The 22,058-nt window shown below is 46.3% G+C and overlaps 1 protein-coding gene across 3 annotated transcripts in view; it reads left to right on the top strand.

The window, feature by feature from the left end:
- The window catches only part of DDR2 (discoidin domain receptor tyrosine kinase 2), a 1,082,289-nt gene that overhangs the window by 527,357 nt on the left and 532,874 nt on the right, over nt 1-22,058 (top strand). For all 3 annotated transcript variants that reach the window (XM_073643022.1, XM_073643023.1, XM_073643021.1), the window contains one exon: nt 205-425. In XM_073643022.1, the coding sequence (XP_073499123.1) occupies nt 205-425 (221 nt within the window). The remainder of the gene's footprint in view (nt 1-204; nt 426-22,058) is intronic.

The raw sequence follows: 22,058 nt of genomic DNA, 5'->3' as shown, positions 1-22,058 counted from the left end.
CAAGATGGTGCCGAGGGACAGGAGCGGCACCGTACAAACTATGAAGACAGCGGGGGTTGACCAGGGGCAGCGGGGATTAGATTTAAAGTACCACTCCAGAGCTGAAAAAAAAACACTGGAGTGGTGCTTTAAGACAAATTCCCCTTAAGCTAATAATATAATAATAGTTTGAAGTATGTTTTAATGTTACTTTTATTTTTTCAGGATGTTCTGCTGGAAAACTTGCTCTCCCTACAAATGTTGATGGTGTTCCGCACTATGCTGAGGCTGATATAGTGAATTTGCAGGGAGTCACTGGTGGCAATACATATTCTGTTCCAGCACTCACTATGGATCTCCTAGCTGGTAAAGAAGTGCCAGTGGAAGAATTTCCAAGAAAGCACTTGACTTTCAAAGAAAAACTTGGAGAAGGTCAGTTTGGAGAGGTCAGTATTTTTTGGTTTAATATATATATATATATATATATATATTATGTGCACTTGGATAGCTATGACTAGAACCAAGCCTTGTGTTCACTGGTCAGTCAGCTGGGTGAAGCTGAGCAGAGCAGGTTGTGTTGGAGCTGGAGAGAGACAAGCCAGAATCTCTCTGAGAAGAGACTGCACTAAACTGCAAGTATCACTGGTGCTATGGACAATAGCTGTTTTGTGTGCATGAACTGAGACTAGCTCAGCCGTGTCTGAGTAGCCAGGATCTGTATTGTTTAGTTAGTGCCTGGACAATCTAACTATTTTATGTTTATTAGTGATGAGAGAGCGTGCTCGCCACTGCTCAGTAATCGCCCGAGCATCTCACTGTTCGAGATGCTCGGCGAGTACTTCCGGGATGTTCGGGAGGGAGCTCGAGTCCCCGCCCCGCATGTTTGGCACTGTTTTAACAGCGAATAAACATGCAGAGATTGCCTGCCACTCACTGCAATGCCGCAGCCATGTTGGTTATGGCATTAAAGTGATTGGCTGGCCGACTAGCATCATCAGGTCTAAATCAAACCCAGTATCAAGAGAATATAGTTGGCACTCCATACAACTGGGGTGGTGCACGTGGAGAGTAGTGTTCTAGGAAAAGCAAATCCTGACACTCACATATTGGAGGTCCACAATTCAAAAAAAAATTTCAGCCTGTCCAAGGCTTTTTTCAATTGTGGGTAAATGCATTCAATCCAGATATATATAGACAAATCCACGGAAATGACACAATTCTCATTAACATAAAATAGAAGACCAACAGACAATATATACAACAAAATATACAAAAATGAATAATAATAACAAAACAATAATAAGCATAATTTCCAAATCATCAACAAGTGAATTTATATATCAAAATAATTTCTAACTAAATATAAATATATGAATCTCAAAATATTAATTCCATTTAATTGTTCCCACCTATACATATAATATATTTTAATAATTTCTTACTTATTCCACTTATTCCAATTTTTATTTTTCAATATTTTTATATACTCTTTTTATTAAAGATTTTTTTATATTAAAAAAAATGTTTTTAATATTTAATTTTTTTTTAGCTTTTTAATATTGCTCATTATATTCATACTAGCTATTGAGCCCGTTCTACACCAGGGTGGCGAGCATTTTTATTGGCATATGTTCTCCCATGCTGCTATGTGCTGCCCCCATCCTGGTATTTGTGCTGCTCCCATCCTGGTATTTGTGCTCCCCAATCCTGTTCCTCCATCCTGTTATGTGCTGCCCTCATCCCTATCATGGTATGCATGGCACCCCTCACCACTAATCCTGGTATGCATGGCACCCCTCACCACCAATCCTGGTATGCATGGCACCCCTCACCCCCAATCCTGGTATGCATGGCACCCCTCACCCCCAATCCTGGTATGCATGGCACCCCTCACCCCCAATCCTGGTATGCATGGCACCCCTCATCCTTAATCCTGGCATGCATGGCACCCCTCATCCTGGTATGCATGGCTCCCTCATACCCAATCCTGGTATGCATGGAACCTCGTCCCTCATCCCTATCCTGGTATGTATGGTACTCCTCATCCTGGTATGCATGGTACCCCTCATCCCTATCCTGGTATGCATGGCACCCCATCCCTCATCCTGATATATATGGTACCCCTCATCCCTATCCTGGTATACATGGCCCCTCATCCGAACCCTGGTATGCATGGCCCCCCAGATCCCTATCCTAGTAGGCATGGTACCCCTCATCCCCAATCCTGTTTGCATGACACCCCTCATCCCCAATCCTGGTATGCATGGCACCCCTCATCCCCAATCTTGGTATGCATGGCACTCCTCATCCCCAATCCTGGTATGCATGGCCCCCCTCACCTCCCAATCCTGGTATGCATGGTCCCCTCACCCCCCAATCCTGGTATGCATGGTACCTCTCATCCCCCTATCCTGATGTGTGGCCACCTCATCCCCCAATCGTTGTATGTGTGGCCCCCTCATTCCCCAATCCTGGTATGTGTGGCCCCCTCATCCCTCAATCCTGGTATGTGTGGCCCCCTCATCCCTCAATCCTTGTATGTGTGACCCCATCACCCCTTTCACGCTGCACACATACAAAAAAACCCCACTTATACTCACCTTTCTTCCCTGTGCTCCAGCGCTGTGGTGTCCTGTTCTGCCGGAGGCCGGGGGAGGAGTGTGGCGCCGGAGTACGCGCGTGCCTATATCGCGCTGCCGGCGCCATTTTGCTGAAGACACACTGCAAATGTGTCTTCATTAAAATGGTGCCGGATAGCGCTATGCGCATGTGCAGATTCCGATGCCTTCACTCCTGCCCCGGTCTCTGGCGACAAGAGAGGTGTCGTGGCAATGCTCCTCCCAGTCAGGTAAGTATGTGTAATATACCTGGTGGCGTTCTTGCATAGTGCTCCATCCCCCACTATGCAAGATCGCAAACTTGATCACCAGTCCAGTCTGCTAGCCTGGCTTCTTTCCATGCTGTTTGCTTGCCTCTGTTCTGGCTGCTTAAGGGCGGCGCCCGATCTCTTCCTGTATCTTGTAGCTGCTGTGGGCACACCCCTAATGCGTCCTCAGCCTATTGCTGTCCGTCACTGGATATTTAAACCAGCTTCACCTGGAAGCTGGTGCCTGAGCAATGTGTCCATTCAGTGTGCTCTTTCACTCTGAATGTGCCAGGTCCTAGTCTGTGTTTTCTTGCCTGCCTGTCTGCCTTCCTGGAGGCTGTATTTCCAGGCCTGTCTGAACACGCTCCTAGCCTGTTCGTCCCGCCCTCTGGGGGCCGCATACCCAGACTCGCTCCTGTATCTCGCTGCAGTAACAGTTCCTGTCTGAACTGTCTCCTAACCAGCTTCCTGTTTCTCTCTATGTCCGTACCTTCCCTTTCTCCTGCATTGTCTGAACCAGCACTTGTCTTTACCTTGGCTCGTTCCTGTATTTTGTTGCAGTAACAGTTCCTGTCTGAACTGTCTCCTAACCTGTTTCCTGTTTTTCTCTATGTCCGTACCTTCCCTTTTTCTGCAGAGTCTGAACCTGCTCCTAACTCCTACTCGTTGTCGCTGTACTTCCGTTTGTGAGTTTAGAGTCCACTCGCTACTTCATTGCAAGTATCTTGTGTGTATCTGGTCCTGCCTTTCCTTTCCAGTCTGTTCCGTGTGAACAGAGCCCTGTCCCTCTGCTCTGCCTTGCTCACCGCTCCGGGGTCTGACCTGGAGTCGCACCTGGTCCCTTTGCTCGGTTTCTCCCTGGTGCACAGGCGTCGTATGCCATCGTGCGACCTTGGTCGGATCGGGTAGATACTTAGTTACGCCCCTCCAGGCACTCTCCGGTTCATGTTCTATTAATGTATCTCCTTTTTTGATATCAAAAATATATTATATAAAGTAATCATATTCATTCGTATTTAATCAGTACTTTTATTAAATCACAGCAAGCAGAAAAGTGATAGTATCTTTAAAAATTCTTCATTATGCCCATAAAAACATTTAAAACCCTTCCGGGCAATGTGGTATATATATATAGCCTAAGACATATAAATAGCCATAAGTCTCAATGGTTATACACATAAGAATATAGAAGGTTACACGTTAGATGTCTTGAATCAAAGCAATAATTGATTAGAAATATAGAGGGTCACAGGTCAAGTGTCCCAAATCAGAACAATAATTAGATCATCATATCACATATAGATTCATTTTAAACAAAGAAATCCTTCTAAGTTTTTTTAAAAATTAGGTTGTATACATCATAATATTCTATACACTGTTTAGTCAACAAATATATACCATGGTAGAGATCAGTTAATTATATTTGATAGAACATTGTCTGATCAACCATATAGATTGCCACACTGTCCTGCATCCCAATGCAGTGCTATATTAAGCATTTATATACCATAGCAAATAGTTAGCATATTATATTCAGGTATATAGTAGACATATTATATTCAGATAGAACATTGTATTACCAACCATGTGCCATGTTAAAGGCTACCACATTATCCAGCACCCCAACGCGCGTGTCGCGTATATTGCTTCCTCAGGGGGTATTAAGACATAGTGCAGGCTAATTATTAAATAGCCCCTCATCTTAATGGGCAGGAGGGTCTGGCAAATCACCAGTACCACACAATAATGTTGCCTAATAAGGTTTGATTAGTACCAATCCCTGTCCATATCACCGGTGTGTGTTATAGCGCGCTCCTATCGCCCATACCGCGTTACCCACAGCGGTCGGCGTCCCCGAAGTTCCACCGCGCATGCGCGCATATTGGAGCCTCCGATTGGACGCCGAGCGCTGGGGGCGAGGCCAGTATGACGCGGCGGGGGCGCGCTCCACCATGGATATTCTGACTCCATTTTACAGATGGGCAAGATTTGCCCTTAGCTCTTCATATCATACGTTCAAGTCTGACATTATATTGTATTCACAAAGAAGATGTACAATATTTGTTATAGTCATATTAAATGTAATACATCTTATACATATATTGAGTCTTTTTTTCTTTTTCATATCTTTTGCTTTATTTCCTCTTTTCTTATTGTTCTTCTTTGTTTTGTGCATTTATCTTCTATGTGAGATCAGATTTTTCTCTGTATTCAATTGATATGTATCATGTCACGCTCTAATTTGGAACAGATAGATTTTAAGAATAGGTATAAGGTTATCAATATATTTACATTGTCACACATTATTGCTCCAATCATGTTATTAGCCCATTATATCCATCATTTGAAGTAAACAATACTTAGCCTGCAGTATATAATCATATGAATACCACATAGGTCAATACATCAATATAATCCGTATTTTGCAATGTTTCGATGTAGTCCGTATTTTACAATATTTATACTATATTTATATTTCACCTACATGTATAAAACATATTTATATCCCATATATATATCAGCAATCCTCTTTTTCAATCTTAATTGCAACAATGTCATAAGTCACAAAAATGAAACAAAGCTTGTCAAATCATTCAACCCTTTGGGCTTAACCGTCTTCAGAATAGTTATCCATTTAATCTCCCTTTGTTCAAGCATTTTCTTAAGGTTTCCTCCTCTCGCTCCCAGATTGATTTTATCAATACCCCTGAAGCGTAATAGTCTCCAGTTCCCATTATGACATTCCTTAAAATGCTTTGGTATATTCTTTAAAAAGGCAATTTCCTCAGGTTTGTCACATTTCTTTGCATTTTTTATATCTTTGATGTGTTCCAACTCTCCGGTTCATGGTCCAGTGGAATCACTAAACACGCACATGCCAGTCAGTCCGGGCGTGTGCATAACAGTATGTAAGTATGGCGCCGGAGATCGCGGTATGCGTTCAGTGTCTATGCATACCGCAATCTCCAGTGCCATACACTCCTCTTACCTATAACGGCTCCATGCGTTCTTCTGTCTGGAGCCAGACTGCGCAGGCGTGTCGCGCTTGCGCAGTCTATAGAGGCTTCAGACAGAGGGACGCTTGTAGCATTATATTATAGATATACAAATAATCGCTTATGAAAAACATGCATCAGCTTACTAATTCTACCTTTTCCTTCCCTCTCCATCATACTATAATTCACCAGAGTCGTTTCAAATCACTATCTAGTTTATCCCCTGTAGGAAGATCAGTAAATTACCGCATTCACACAGGTCATAATTCATAAGCTAAGAATGGTTTACTATAATGTTGCTCTATGCTTTGTATCCGGCAAACACATAGGGATAAGAAAGCCTGCATTCCAGAGAATGATCACACTCCCGCAGGTCATGATCTCCGAGGTGAGACAGGCTCCTGCATTAATCCTCTGTTATCTTCCATCCCCTTCTCTAAACCCTGTCTATCTCATTCAAAGTGACAATATGATTTAATGTCCATCCTTTACTCCAGGAATTACCACAAATACATTAGAAAGATGTCTGCCTTGCATCCCCTCTCATTCCTGTTCTCCGGATTCCATTACAGCAAAAATCAAAAAGTACAATGTATAATCTAAAATGAATTCCATCATACTCGGATACGCCTGCCCCATGATATGCCAATATTTCTTAATGATTTGATCCACTTTTAAATTACCTGGGTGATATTCCCTTACAAAACATATACGTGATTCATTCCTTCTATGTGGATCCTTTTTAATAGCTGTGTCGGACAACTGAACGCTGCACTGGGACAAGGACATGGATGGTGACTGTTGCAAAACTGCACCGACAGGTGCATGGCGGGAGGCATCTTCACATGCGCCAAGGATCACTTATGATGGACACACTTTTAGGCAGTGACCTGGGAGTCAGAGATTCTTCCAGGGGTCTTCCCCATGCTGTTTCCATGTCTTTTCAGCACTGTATGCATGTGTCTGATGATGTATCACATACCACATGGCCAGATAAGGTTGTAAAATGTTAAAATGACATTTCCCAGTGAATGCATTTGTCTTGGTTGAAAGCAATGGAAAAGTGCAAAAACGCATCAAACAAGCTACGTGTGAACTTAGCCCAAGGTGTGGAGGAGTATTTTTGGTTTTGGTTATTTATTTTGCCTTATATACAAGTCATTACCCTGGAAATGATGTTCTTTAACATATTTCCCAGGAAAATCCATTTTGGATTTTCCTGGACATTATGGTGATTAAAAATGAAAAAGGGGATTTTGAGATAGATCTATATAAAAAAGATACGGATAGGAATAGTGTCCTACATTTTAGGAGTGCACATCCATACTCTCTTAAAAAGGCCATCCCCAAATCACAAATTCAGCGAGAGACCAAAATTCTCACTAATCCCTCCACCTGTACAAAAAGAGTGATGACAATTTTAAAATGAGAGGTTATCCCCAACGTATACTAGATAAGGCATTACAAACCCCATTCTTTGGAATGCAAGCGCAAGTATGGAGCCAGCCACCCACCCACCCACAGGCTGCAATACTATACTGCCAAATTTTTGATAGCTGCTTGCACTTGAAATGTGGCCTTTTAGGCTCGTGGAGGTGGAAGCTGTCCACAATCTTATGGTGGCGGTGACCGGGTATCCATACTTGGTCCACAGCCGCCACTATTTGTCACGGTGTCGTCTCCGCCTTCCACAAGCACGGGTCCCACAACATTACCCGTGCCCTCCCCAGTGAACTTACTGGGAAGGACCGCCTACCCACGAACACGTGGTCAAGTGAATGTGGCCAGGGACGGTACAGAGCCAGTCCACAGCTTTTTTTGCTGCGTTGTATTTCACCATAGCCATATTCTTTAGCTTAGTGAAAGGACTTGGGAAACCATATCTGTCATTTCTTCCAGGAAGTACTCTAAAGCTGCTTTCACTTGAAATGTGGCCTTTTAGGCTCGTGGAGGAGGAAGCTTTTCACAACCTCATGCCGGCGGCAGCAGGGTGTCCATACTCAGTCCCCAGCCGCCTCTATTTTTCCCGGTATCGTCTCCACCTTCCACAAGCACGTGTCCCACAACATTACCTGTGCCCTCCCCAGTGCACTTACTAGGAAGGACCGCCTACCCACAAACACGTTTTCAAGTGAAAGTGGCCAGGGACGGTACGGAGCCAGTCCACAGCTTTTTTGCTGTGTTGTATTTTACCACAGCCATATTCTTTAGCTTTGTGAAAGTACTGGCATACAGGGAAACAGTATCTACTCCGGCTGTCATTTCTCCATCGCTAGGTTCTGCCCATTGTCACACATGACCATGCCTGGCTGTATGTTCAGCGGTGAGAGCCACAGATCAGACTGCTTTGTTACAGCTTTCAACAACTCTTCAGCGCTGGGCGGTTTGTCACCTAAGCATTAAGCATGTTATCTTCAGCACAGCCTGTTGTCACTTGGCCAAGGCAGTGCTGCAGTGCTTTCATCTTGTGACTGTTGTGGTCATTTCGGAGATGGAGGAGGGGGTGCAGGAGCTGAACAATGTGATTACATTGAGGTTACATTGCCGACTCTGTTTTTTATACTAAAGAAAGATCCTACTGTTTTTTTTTTTTTGTACGTTATTTTTTAAGACAAATGCATTAATCAGGAAATGTTATTTTAACATTTTACAACTTCATCTGGCAATGTGGTGTGTGACACATCATCAGACACATCCTGTTTCATTTATGATGGAGGGACTCTGAAAGTCACAAAGCTTATTTTTATAGGACCAGCAAGCGGCCCTTACTATTTTTAAAAGGCCAGCAGTCAGCCCTCGCTATTGTTAGAGAGCCATCAGCCGGCTATGCTTTGTTGTTCCCATTATTAACGAATGGGTCTTTTATACTGTTATTGCGTATGCAGTGACTGCAAGGACTGCCAAAATTTGGGAAAAACCCCACTAAGAACTTAAAGACACATAGAGCAGGGCCACAGTAACGAGTATGACATGTTCCCATTAGAAAGGAGAGAGTCTGCTATACACTTATAGGGTATGCAGTGAGTCCAACGGCTGATCAAACTTAGGAAAAACCCCACTAAGAATTTAAAGACACATAGAGCAGGGCCACAGTAACGAGTATGACATCTTCCCATTGGAAAGGAGAGAGTCTGCTATACAGTTATAGGGTATGCAGTGAGTCCAACGGCTGACCAAATTTAAGAAAAATCCCACTAAAAATTTAAAGATACATAGAGCAGGGCCACAGTAACAAGTATGACATGTTCCCATTAGAAAGGAGAGGGTCTCCCATAGTGTTGGCCTATGCAGTGAATGCAAGGGCTGCCAAAAATTGGGAGGCACTCCAATGCTCCATAGAAGATACGTACAGGGCCTCATGAAAAAATGTTCCCATTATTAGGAAGTGGGTCTCCCATAGTGTTGGCCTATGCAGTGAATGCAAGGGCTGCCAAAAATTTGGAGGCACTTCAATGCCCCTTGGAAGAGACTTAGAGGGCCTCACAAAAAAATGTTCCCATTAGAAAGAAGCGGGTCTCCTATTCTTGTAATGACCATGCACTAAGTGTATGGGCTGACAAACATTTACCAATGGAGGGTATACATGAACATACTGTATAAATTTTTTTTTTTACGGGCATCATAAACACCCTTTAAAAAAAATGATGTGGGTGTTGCATTACGGACCACGGTCACCCAGGTGATATGGGGTGGATGAGGATGAGGAGAAGGAGGAGGACAAGAGCAAATAGCCAAAGTCAGGAAGCATATACATATGTGTAGGTGTGACGAGGTGCATGGGAATACACCTCCCAAAAAAAGACACTGGATTTGAGTTTATGTTACACTGCTATCATTCGGTGGTGTTGAGAAGTCTGGCCCAATCCAGCCTTTGTTCATTTTTATAAGAGTCAGCCTGTCAGCATTTTCAGTTGACAGGCGGATGCGCCTATCGGTTATAATTCCACCAGCGGCACTAAAAACCCGCTCTGACAAAACGCTGATGGCAGGGCAGGCCAGAACCTCCAAGGCGTAGAGAGCCAGTACCACATATCCACCTTGGATACCCAATAATTATAAGGCACAGAGGAATCATGGAGGATGTTGGTACAGTCGGCAAGGTAGTCCCTCAGCATCTTCCCAAGCTTTGCACTCCTTGTGAGAGTACCCCGTGCTTCAGGGCTTGTGCAATGGGAGGGGCTAGGAAAATTCTCCCAGAACTTTGACAGTGTTCCCCTGCCTCTGCTGGATTGGAGTTGTGTCTCTTTCGCATGTAGTCCTTGGTTGTCCAACGAACTATGACCTCTGCCGCCAGCGTTTTCAGATAGGAATTTTTTAAATAGTTCCGCAACAAGGGCCTTCAGGTACTTCCATATTTTTGTAGACTTGTCCGCCTCAGAAATAAGAGATATAAAGTTCTCCTTGTAGCGTGGGTCTAGAAGTGTCACCAACCAGTAATGACTGTCACCCAAAATTTTGAGAACACGAGGGTCATGGGAAAGGCAGCGTAACATAAACTCAGCCAAGCATGCCAGACTGCTAACAGGCAAGACTTCCGTGTCCTCACCAAGAGGACGAGTGACCATGCTCTCCTCCTCTTCTCTGTCTTCAGGCCATCCACGCTGAACAGACGGTATGACAGTTGTGCAGGTAGTACCGTCTATAGCGCACGAAACTAGCTCCTGTTCTTCCTCCTTCAACTCCTCCTCTTCCTCATTGTCACCTAATCCACATTGGGATGAGATGAGGTTGGGCTGTGTGTAATCACCCTGTATGGTTCCTTGCTCCATCTCATCGTGCTCCGTCTGCATTGCATCCTCTTTGATCATGAGCAGAGAGTGTTTCAGAAGACAAATAAGCGAGATGGTGATGCTAATTATGGCGTCATCGCCGTTCACCATCTTGGTGGAGTCCTCAAAGTTTTGGAGGATGGTACATATGTCTGACATCCATGTCCACTCCTGAGGTTTTATGTGTGGAGTCTGAACTGAATACTGCCCTCTTCTGCTCACAAGTAATACCCCACATCTGCAATGTGGAGTTCCAATGCGTGGGGACATCACACACCAGTCTGTGAGCCAGAAGCTACAAACACTGCAGAAGCACGACAAGGGTGGCGGAAGCTGTAGCTGACTTTCTAAAAAGGGCATGACTCGCCCCCTGGGCCGTGGGGTACTCGGAACCGGGCCTTTAGGGCAATGCTGGGAGTAGTAGTGGCAACCCGATCCCATAGCTCAGGGTGGTCAGACCAGTGGCAGTGTATTTATGTGGTTTGCAATGTCCGACTACACCACCCATGGATTGCGGTCAGGGAGGACCGCAGCTGCAAAGCAGACCACTGAGGCTGATGTAGATATGCAGCACAGGGATAGGATAACTCCCCACGGGAAGAGTGTAGCCTCAGGGCAGTGTAGGTGAATGCTGGGGGTGGTGGTGCTTGGCGTCCCAGTAACGTTAGTGCTGGCGAGGTAAGAAACACAAAGACAACGTGTTGCAGTCCAGGGTCTTTTACTCACAGTTCGTGTACTCCAAGCCACTTCTGTACAGGTAGTGACCGCCCAAGCCGTGCTGCGTCCACCAGGTGAGGGGCTCGGTCAACCCCCAGGCAGTTCAGGAGCATGGCACAGAACTCCCTTCTATCCTTTCTCTGGCCGTGCCCCACCAGTGACCAAACTTCTGTCCGGCTGCCTCGGGCATTCTCTGGGAGAACTTGGCGCCAGCTTCCCTGGCCCTATGTGGTGCCTTCCTAGTAGGTTTAGCGAGGGGTCGCACCAATAAATGATCACGACTAGAGATGAGCGTTGTTCTACTCGAACTGTTCGCCAATCTCAAATTCGAGCTGTTTTGGGCGGTGTTCGAGCCGGTCGGCGAACACGAACAATTTGAGAAAAATTCGGCTGTTCGAGGTTATGTTCGATAACTGTTCGTGCACCAAAATCATAACTGGATTTTTTCTCAGTAATGATGAAAATTAATGTTAATACGCAGTTTGAGTGTACAGCGGGGCGGGGGGAGGGGCAGGGGATGGATCTCTGCAGGAACAATGAAGATCTCCATTTTTTTTTCTCTTTCCCGCATTTGCAGTGGGGAGGTGCAATCTGTCAGCCTATCAGCAGCGCACACACGGAGCGAAGTGCTTTTTTTCACACAAGCAAGGGCATGTGTGATTGGCAGTGTATGTCACATGTCCTTGCCCTATAAGACCAAGCCATTTTCCCCGTCGCCACCATTTTCTCACTGCTGCAGCTGCGTGTTAGACGGCACCGCTGTTGCTGTGTGCGCTATACCTTGTTAATTTCAAGCCAATTTTCGCACAAATATACAGATAGCTTGGGAGTAGGGAATAGTTGTGATTGCAGTCCTTTTAAGGACTAGGTTACAGCATTTCCTACGACTTTTATCAGGCAGGTCTGTGCTCTTAAATAGATAGATTGTGGGAGTAAAGACTAATTGTAATTGGAGTCCTTTTCAGGACTAGGTTACATCAGTTCCTATCAGTTTTTGCCAGGCAGGTCTGTGCCAGTGCTGTGCAAGTTTTTTTCACAGCATTTGGCTGAATCTAGCAAAGCTAATCCTTTTTGGCCTATTGCAGAGTGTGTTAGTCAGTGGAGTAGCCTATCTGTGTTGCAAGATATACCACCTGTGTATAGAATACCAATTTTTTTTACTGCACCTAGTGAAGTAAAATCTTTTGGGCATAGCATCATTCTATTAGTCAATCTATACTGACCTCCATCAGGTTGCAAACTGAATATAATTTTTTTCTGCATCTAGCTCTGAAAAAATATTTGGGCTTCTAGCAGTGTGTGGGACTTGGTCTATTAGTCCATCTATACTGACCTCCATCAGGTTGCAAATTAAAAATAATTTTTTTCTTCATTTAGCTCTGAAAAAATATTTGGGCTTCTAGCAGTGTGTGGGACTTGTTCTATTAGTCCTTCTATACTGACCTCCAGCAGGTTGCAATTTGAATATAATTTTTTTCTGCATCTAGCTCTGAAAAAATATTTGGGCTTCTAGCGGTGTGTGGGACTTGGTCTATTAGTCCATCTATACTGACCTCCATCAGGTTGCAAATTAAAAATAATTTTTTTCTGCATCTAGCTCTGAAAAAATATTTGGGCTTCTAGCAGTGTGTGGGACTTGGTCTATTAGTCCATCTATACTGACCTCCATCAGGTTGCAAATTAAAAATAATTTTTTTCTTCATTTAGCTCTGAAAAAATATTTGGGCTTCTAGCAGTGTGTGGGACTTGTTCTATTAGTCCTTCTATACTGACGTCCAGCAGGTTGCAAATTGAATATAATTTTTTTCTGCATCTAGCTCTGAAAAAATATTTGGGCTTCTAGCGGTGTGTGGGACTTGGTCTATTAGTCCATCTATACTGACCTCCATCAGGTTGCAAATTAAAAATATTTTTTTTCTGCATCTAGCTCTGAAAAAATATTTGGGCTTCTAGCAGTGTGTGGGACTTGGTCTATTAGTCCATCTATACTGACCTCCATCATGTTGCAAATTAAAAATAATTTTTTTCTGCATCTAGCTCTGAAAAAATATTTGGGCTTCTAGCAGTGTGTGGGACTTGGTCTATTAGTCCATCTATACTGACCTCCATCAGGTTGCAAATTAAAAATAATTTTTTTCTGCATCTAACCCAGCCAATAGTTTTGGCCTAATACCACAGTTTGGCCACTCAGCTCTGCTCGGTTACCATCCATTGTTTTTTTGTGCAAACAACTCCAGAGTTGTGAATTAGTTAACCACCAAAATGAGTGGAAAAAGGCCTGCTGCTGGTGGAAAGGGGAATAGGCGTGTTGGGAAGGGGAAAAAAGGTTGTGTCCGTGGGGTAGGTGCAGAAGAAAGACCATCTTCCAGCCAAACTAAAATGTCTACTTCTTTTAGCGGACAATGTGATAAGATCCCTTTCTTACGGCCACGCCAATCGCTACAAATTCCAGATGAGGCACAAAAACAGCAGGTGCTTCAACGGATATCAAGTGCTCCTTTAAGTGGGCTCTCCTCCACATCAACTTCAACATCACAAATACTCCAGTCCTCAAAGGTGTCACCCAAATCGCACTTGCTTCCTCACAGCTCCCAAATCTCCAGCTGCCCGTCTGAGTATGAGGTAGAACAGATGGTTGAGTCTGCAGAGCTGTTTACTCATACTATAGCCTGGGAATCAGAGGTCGACTCCAGCGCTTCTGTGAATCCAGACGAGGAAATGATCTGCACTGATGCCCAGAATCTTTATGAGTCGGATCCAGGACCAGACGCAGAAGGTTCTGACCATAATGTAGACCCTCATTCCCAAACTGTAACTCCTGTTGGTGGAGACAATGAGGAAGACGATGATAAGACTCAAATACCTGATTGGAGCGACAACTTTAGTTTTTTGTCAGGGCAGGAACAGGTTGGCTCTGAGGACGACGGGTGTGATAACGCACAGGGTGATGATGATGAGGTCGGAGATCCCACTTACTGTCAACCCACAGTCAGCCAAGAGATGAGGTCAGCAGAGGAGGTGGAGGAAGATGCTAGTGACGACGAGGTCAGGTTGCGCCTTCCTGGACAGAGACGTAGTACTGGAAGCACGTCAACAACTGCATCCTCAAACACAACTCTGCCTCTCACCACAAGTCGTGGTGGCTCTTCAGGTCGCATGGGTGCTAAGCCTTGCATAGCCTGGGCATTTTTTCAGATCGATAAAGATGACCCAACTCGTGTTATCTGTAACATTTGTCAGCAAAAGCTAAGTAGAGGCCAAAAAATACATAGTTTGAGTACTTCATGCATGAACCGGCACATGGACATGAAGCATAAGTTGCAGTGGGAAGCTCAGTGTGCTACAATGCGGTCTAGCCGGCCGGGCCAACCACCGTCTGCCATATCTTGTGCATCCGCGGCCTCTTCATCCTCTGTGACTGGGGGGACAGCAGTCACACCTGTTTTGGGGCGCAGACCTGCCACCTCTTTACCCGCAACAGCCAGCGTGATTGGCAGGTCATCATTTTCTTTGGAGGTGGTAACACCAGCTGGTCTTGAGCGCTGTCCGACATCGATAGCACCACCTTTGGATCAAGGCAACCTAACATGTCCGCCTGCATCTTCCTCACAGACCGGCAGTTTGCCGGGGACACCCTTATCAACCCCGTCTAAGCACAATAGCCAGCCCTCGGTCCCTCAGATGTGGACAAGTAAAAGACCATTTCCTCCTAGCCATGAGAAAGCTAAGAGGTTGAATTTCACCATCTGCAAGCTCTTGGCTACAGAAATTCTGCCTTTCCGCCTGGTGGACACAGAGGATTTTCGAGACCTTATGTCCGTCGCAGTGCCCCAGTACCAGATGCCCAGTCGGCACTACTTCTCAAAGAAAGGTGTGCCTGCGCTCCACCAGCATGTCGCACACAACATCACCGCTTCTTTGAGAAACTCTGTGTGTGACAGGGTGCATTTCACCACAGACACTTGGACGAGTAGGCATGGACAGGGGCGTTACATGTCGCTGACTGGGCACTGGGTAACTATGGTGACAGCAGGACAAGGGGCTGCTGTCCAAGTCTTGCCGTCCCCACGAGTTGTGCGTCAATCCTCTTTATGTCATTTTTCCTCCACTGCTTCTGCCTCCTCAACCTCCTCTCGGTCTTCCACCTGCACCCAAAGCCTGTCTGGTCATGCCACAAGCTTTCTAACTGTGCAGAAGGGATCCTGCACACCTCCTTACTATGCTGGCAGTAGGGCTCAACGTCATCAGGCGGTTTTTACATTGAAATGTCTGGGAAATGTGAGTCACACAGCTGAGGAGTTGTGGTCAGCTCTGGAGAACCAATTTCATGAATGGTTGTCTCCACTGGACCTGAAACCAGGGAAGGCCGTGTGCGACAATGCTGCAAACCTGGGTGCGGCCCTTCGCCGGGGCAATGTCACACACGTGCCTTGTATGGCTCACGTGTTGAACCTGGTTGTCCAGCAATTTTTAGCCCACTATCCCAGACTAGATGGCCTTCTGCAGAGGGCACGGTCGCTGTGTGCTCACTTCCGCCGTTCGCATCCCGCAGCTCAGCGACTTACATCTCTACAGAAGTCGTTGGGCCTGCCACTTCACCGGCTAAAATGCGATGTGCCTACCCGGTGGAATTCAACTCTGCACATGTTGCAGCGACTGTGGCAGCACCGACAAGCCCTGGTGCAATACGTTCTGACGTATAGCCTGGGCCAACGAGATTCAGAGGTGGGGCAAATCACGCTGGAGGAGTGGTCTCAGATCAGGGACCTATGCACCCTTCTGCACAGTTTTGAAATGGCGACGAAGATGTTTAGTGCTGACGATGCCATTATCAGCATGACTATTCCGGTGATTTACATGCTGGAGCACATGTTAAACAGAATTCGGAGTCAGGTGGTGGCACAAGAGGAGGTGGAGGAAGTAGAGGAGGAGGAGTTGTATGCGGAAGGGCTAACATCTGCAAGGTCCAGACGGTCGGCAGCACCAGGGCGGCAGGCATGTGAGGGTGGGGGAGATGATTTTACCAGGGCGCATGGTAGCAGCCAAACTAGTGAGGAAGGTGCAGGAGCCCAGGAAGAAGTGGAGGACGAACTGATGGAAGACTCATCAGATGAGGGAGACCTTGATCACATTTCTGTTGTGCGAGGTTGGGGGGAGAGGACAGAGGAAGGAAGCATGATTGTTACCTCGCCACCAACACAACAGGGACTTGGTGCTCCTGGATGCGCAACACACATGAGTGCCTTCTTGCTGCACTACCTGCAACATGACCCTCGAATTGTGAGAATTAGAAATAATCCTGACTACTGGGTTGCCACACTGTTAGATCCCCGGTACAAAAGTAAATTTGCAGAAATTATTCCTGCCATAGAAAGGGATGCACGCATGCAGGAGTATCAGCAGAGACTGTTGCAGAATCTTACATGTGCTTTTCCACAAAATACCAGTGGTGCACGTAGTGAATCTCACAGTTCCAACTTGCCAACCGTGGGACCGTCAAGTGTTCAGCACTCAAACCGTAACAGAACCACAGTATCTGCTGGTAACATCAATTTTGCGGAATCATTTCACCACTTTTTTAGCCCATCCTTTGCAAGGCCACAGGAGACAAGAAGTCTGACACATAGTCAACGCCTAGAGACGATGGTACAGGAGTATCTCCAAGTAAACATTGAAGCCACGACTGTGTCACTGGACCCTTGCTCTTTTTGGGCTTCCAATCTGGATAAATGGCCGGAGCTAGCCACTTACGCCTTGGAGATCTTGTCATGCCCCGCAGCCAGCGTTCTGTCTGAACGTGTGTTCAGCGCTGCTGGTGGTGTGCTGACAGATAAGCGCACGCGGCTCTCCACTGATAATGTAGACAGACTCACGTTCATAAAGATGAACAAATCATGGATCCGAAACGACTTTTCTACCCCTGTGTCATCCTGGGGAGAGTAAAAGCTTGATGATTGGTTAAAATCACCCTACCAACCGTTTTAAGCTTTCAAATTACTAATCATGTTTATCTGTATCTTGACTGGAAAATAATTTGGGCTTTGTAGCAGTGTGCAGCACTGATCCTATTAGGCCATCTATAATAAGCTTCACCAGATTTAAAATTAAAAATAATTTTTAGCTGCATCTAGCCCGGAAAATAATTTTGGGGCTCCGAGATGCGCAAGACACATAAGTGCCTTCTTGCTGCACTACCTGCAGCATGACCCTCATATTGTCAGAATTCGAAGTAATCATGACTACTGGGTTGCCACACTCTTAGATCCCCCAAACTTTTCGATCAACCTTTTCATTTTAATAAAGACCAAAAAAATGGTCATTTTTGAAATTATAAGCATTAGCAGGTTGTTAGAAACTGAAATCAAACAGTTTTCAACTCAAAACTTTATTCTAGGTGATGTTACATTTTCACATAGGACCCCTTGTTCGAAAGGAGCTTCTGAACTCTCTCGTCCATTGAATTTGTCAGGTTTTGGATGGTTTCTGCTTCAATTGTTTTGCATGAGGACAGAATACTCTCCCAGAGCTGTTGCTTAGATGTGAACTGCCTCCCGCCATCATAGACACTCCTTTTAATGATGCTCCAAAGGTTCTGAATGGGGTAGAGGTCAGGGGAGCATGGGGGTCACACCATAAGTTTGTCCCCTTTTATGCCCATATCAGCCAGAGATGCAGATGTTTTATGTGCAGCATGAGATGGTGCATTATCATGCAGAAAAATGATCTTGCTGTGAAATACACGGTTCTTCTTCTTGAACCATGGCAGGAAGTGCTGTTTGAGAAAATCCACATACATTATGGAGTTCATCTTTAGCGCCTTCAGGGATCCTAAAGGGGCCGACAATCTCTCTCCCCATGATTCCAGCCCAAAACATTACTCCACCTCCTCCTTGTTGGCGCTGTAGCCGTGTTTGCGTGGGGTGTCCATCAACCAGCCATCCTCCACTCCATTCATCTGGACCATCGAGCGCTGCACGGCACTCATCCGTGAACAAAACAGTTTGGAAATCAGTCTTCATGTAATGTTTGGCCCACTGGAGCCGTTTCTGCTTGTGTGAAGTGGATAGAGGAGGTCGACAGGATGGCGTATGCACAGCTGCAAACCTCTGAAGAACCCTGCATCTTGTTGTTCGGGGGACGTTGGAGGCACAAGCAGCTTCAAAAACTTGTCTGCTGCTATGACAAGGCTTTTTTGCCGCTGCTCTTTCAACCTGACGTAATTGCCTGTAGGAAAGAGTCCTCAATTTGCCCTTATCAGCACGCACACGTGTGTACTGTGAATCAGCTACATACTTCTTGATTGCCAAGACACTTCATCCTGATCATCGCACAATGTTGATTGTAGTCATGCCTTGACCTAAACACTCCACAATTTGTTGCTTCTCAGCAGCCGACACATCCTTTTTCTTTCCCATTTTGGCAGAAAATGTAGGCTGCTTAATAATGTGAGAGAGCCTTCTTAAGTAGTCTTGCCTTTCATTGGACACACCTGCCAAACTAATTAGCACAGGTGTCTGCAATTGCTTGCAGTGATATAAAGAGCCCTGACACACATCACCATCAATGAGTTTAACTGACAAACAAACAAATTCTTCCCTTATCACTCCTAAACACTTTTTGCATAATAATTTGGAACGCGGTGTACATGTGCTTTTCCACAAAACACCAGTGGTTCACGTAGTGAATCTTACAGTTCTAACTTGCCAACCGTGGTCTGTATGGAATTGTTCAATAAAGGGCCCAAAATTAAGATAACATAGATGGGAGAGGTCTCTATGAATAGGAATTCCTAAGTATTTGATACCCTGTGAGGGCCAGGCAAAGGGAAAGTTGGACTGGATGGAATCCTATATGGATTTAGGGAGGGAGACATCGAGGGCCTCAGACTTCGCTGCATTGATTTTAAAATTTTACCATGTAACAAAGTGATCTATTTCAGCCATAACAGCAGGGATGGATATATGTGATTGAGTGATATATACTAGGACATCATCAGCAAATAGAGAGCACTTGTACTCGGTGCCTCCCACCTCAATCCACCTAATATTGGGGTTATGGCGAATTGATGAGAGCAGGTGCTCCGTCACTAGGATGTATAAGAGAGGGGACAGAGGACATCCCTGCCTTGTCCCATTGGTGATTGTGAAAGGTGATGAAAATGTTCTGACGCACCCCCTGGGCCTTGGGACACCCGGAGCCGGACCCTTTTTGGTGGATGCTGGTGGTTGTAGTCTTCGTGGCGGCGATCCGGTTCCGTGGCTCAGGGCGGTCAAACCAGTGGCGGAACTATTTATGTGGTTTTGATGTTTAAATGTCCGACTACGCCACCCGTGGATTGCGGTCAGAGTGAACCGCCGCTACAGGGCAGACCGCTAAGGCTGGTGTTGTGGGTGCAGCAGAGCATAGCATAACTCCCCACGGGAGGAGTATAGCCTCAGGGCAGTGTATGCGGAGGATGGGGGTGATGGTGCAGGGCAGCAGCAGTAACGACACGGAGTCAGTGATGCAGTTCAGGGCCTTTACTCACAGTTCTTATTATCCAGACCACGTCTGCAGGTAACGGCTGCCCACGTCGTACTGTGCTCACCAGGTGAGGGGCTCAGACAACTCCCAGATAACTTTGGAGCGCTTCACAGGACCCCCTTTGTGTGTCCTTTGTCTGGCCTTTCTTACCAACACTTCTGTCCGGCTGCCTCGGGCCTCCTCTTGGTAAACTTGGCGCCAGTTTCCCTGACCCTATGTGGTGCCTTCCTAGCGGGTGGAGCAAGGGGCTGCGCCACATAAAATGTCAGAGCCTCCGGTTTCTAGCTGAGGGTCGTTTCCTGCCTCTACTAGTTCGGGGACCGGTCTCCCCCTTTGGCCTGACCCCTCCACGCAGGTGGATTCGGGCGTACGGTGGCGACTCGCCTGTCCGCACCCCTGGGATCCCTTCATTCCTCGTTCCTGGAGCCTTCTCCGCTCCTCTTCCTTCCTTCTCCCTCTTGCAGGCCTGGGCCTCTGTTACTAGGCCCGCCTCCGGAGCAGAGCTCATGCAGAGCCCCTGCTCCCTGCCACTTCTGCTCAGACTTCTCTGCACTGAACTAAGATGGTGCCCACCTTTTATACTCCCTTCTCAATGCACCCAGGAACTGCTTCCTCCCTGCTCCTGCACTGCAGGGTTCCCCTTCCACAGTGTTCCCTCCCCCCACTCCAGCCAGGGACAGGGACTGTCGTGCCCATCTCAGGGGCATATTGGTCGCCCTGCCCCACGGCAATGTGGTGTAATGCATGCAGGTGTCGGGTCCTGATCCACACTCCATCCTTATCTGAGAGTGAGATATCACACCTCTGGGTGAGGTGCAATACGTCTGTAGCAACCGAGCCCTCGGTGCTACAGTTCCATTTATCTTCAGCCTAGGTGACGTATTGTGATACAGGGCCGTGATTTTGGCTATAAAAGGGTCCCCTAGACCCCTACCCCAAGCTTTTTAAGAGAATCATATATGGCGTGCCAGGAGACTCTATGGAATGCTTTCTCAGCATCCAACGAGAGTATCTACTTACAAATTTTTAACTGCATCTAGCCCAGGAAATACTTTGTGCCTAGTAGCAGTGTCTGCTAGTCAGCGGATTATCCCGGCTGTTAAGCAAGCTACACCACCTGTAGTTTGGACACTTAATTTTTTCAAAGGAAATGCTTCGGGACCACGGGATACTTAGTGAAGAGCATCAGGAGGCACCCCAAGGCATAGGGGCTGGGACTGGCACTAGGATGCCTTGCGGTGGACAGCCGAGCTCGATCCTTATAAAAGCTTTTTAACTGCAGCAGCTTTAGTGGACGCTACTGGAGCTGGAATTACGCGGCTGCTGGCATGAGACTTGCCCTCCAATAGATCCTTGTAAATGGATTTAAAGTGTATTCATTCAAATTAGAGGGACAATTTAAATTAAAAAGCTTAGAGCTGCCTCCACCACAGGGGGGCTCTCTCGACCCACCAGCGGACAGGCACCAGTATTGGGAGAGGGGGGCTGGCCGTCAGGGTTCACCGCGGCTCTGGCACAAACCCGGCGACACGGAGGTGGCACGGGCAGGAGCGGACTGGCCGTCTCGGCTTCTCACTTTTTGCATTTTAGAAGGGCATGACATGCCTATATCTGTGTCTCCCCATCCTTTTACTCCTCCACCTCTTTTCTTTTCGCATGACTATATGTACTTGTCACTTTTCCATGTGTTAGTTGTGTCTTCTGAGCAGTTTGTCAGCTTTTGGACACCTTTGAATGTGTTTTCTATGTGTTTCTATGTGTTTTTGTTTGCCTGCCATTGGTTTTAACGGTGTTCGAAGGTGTTCGACGAACAGTTCGACGAACAGTTCGGCGAACACATGGGTGTTCGACGAACCGAACCAAACTCGAACACTACGGGGGTGGCTCAAGACTAATCACGACCTCCGGTTCTTGGCTGAGGATTATTTGCCTCCACCAACTTGGGATCCGGTACCCTTTTCTTGCCTGACCCGTCACCTGTAATCTACTGGGTCCTTAGGGTCCCTTCTACCTTTGTGTTCCTGGGCCTTTTTATTCTTTTGGTTCCTTCTATTTCTGTTCTGTTCCTTTCTCTTTTCTCCCTCTCGCCCTGCCCGTGTCCCTAGGCCTGGCTCTTGAGCAGAACTCCAGTGGAGCCTCTGCTCCCCTTCTCCTCCACTCTCACTTCCTCCTCACAGACTGAACACTGTTCTAAGATGGTGCCCACCT

The sequence above is a fragment of the Phyllobates terribilis genome, unplaced genomic scaffold (assembly GCF_046119375.1).
Source record: "Phyllobates terribilis strain yellow unplaced genomic scaffold, ASM4611937v1 Scaffold_8__6_contigs__length_399053987, whole genome shotgun sequence".
NCBI lineage: Eukaryota > Metazoa > Chordata > Amphibia > Anura > Dendrobatidae > Phyllobates > Phyllobates terribilis.
The sequence above is the reverse complement of the archived record's forward strand: the minus strand, read 5'-3'. Positions and strand labels throughout refer to the sequence as shown.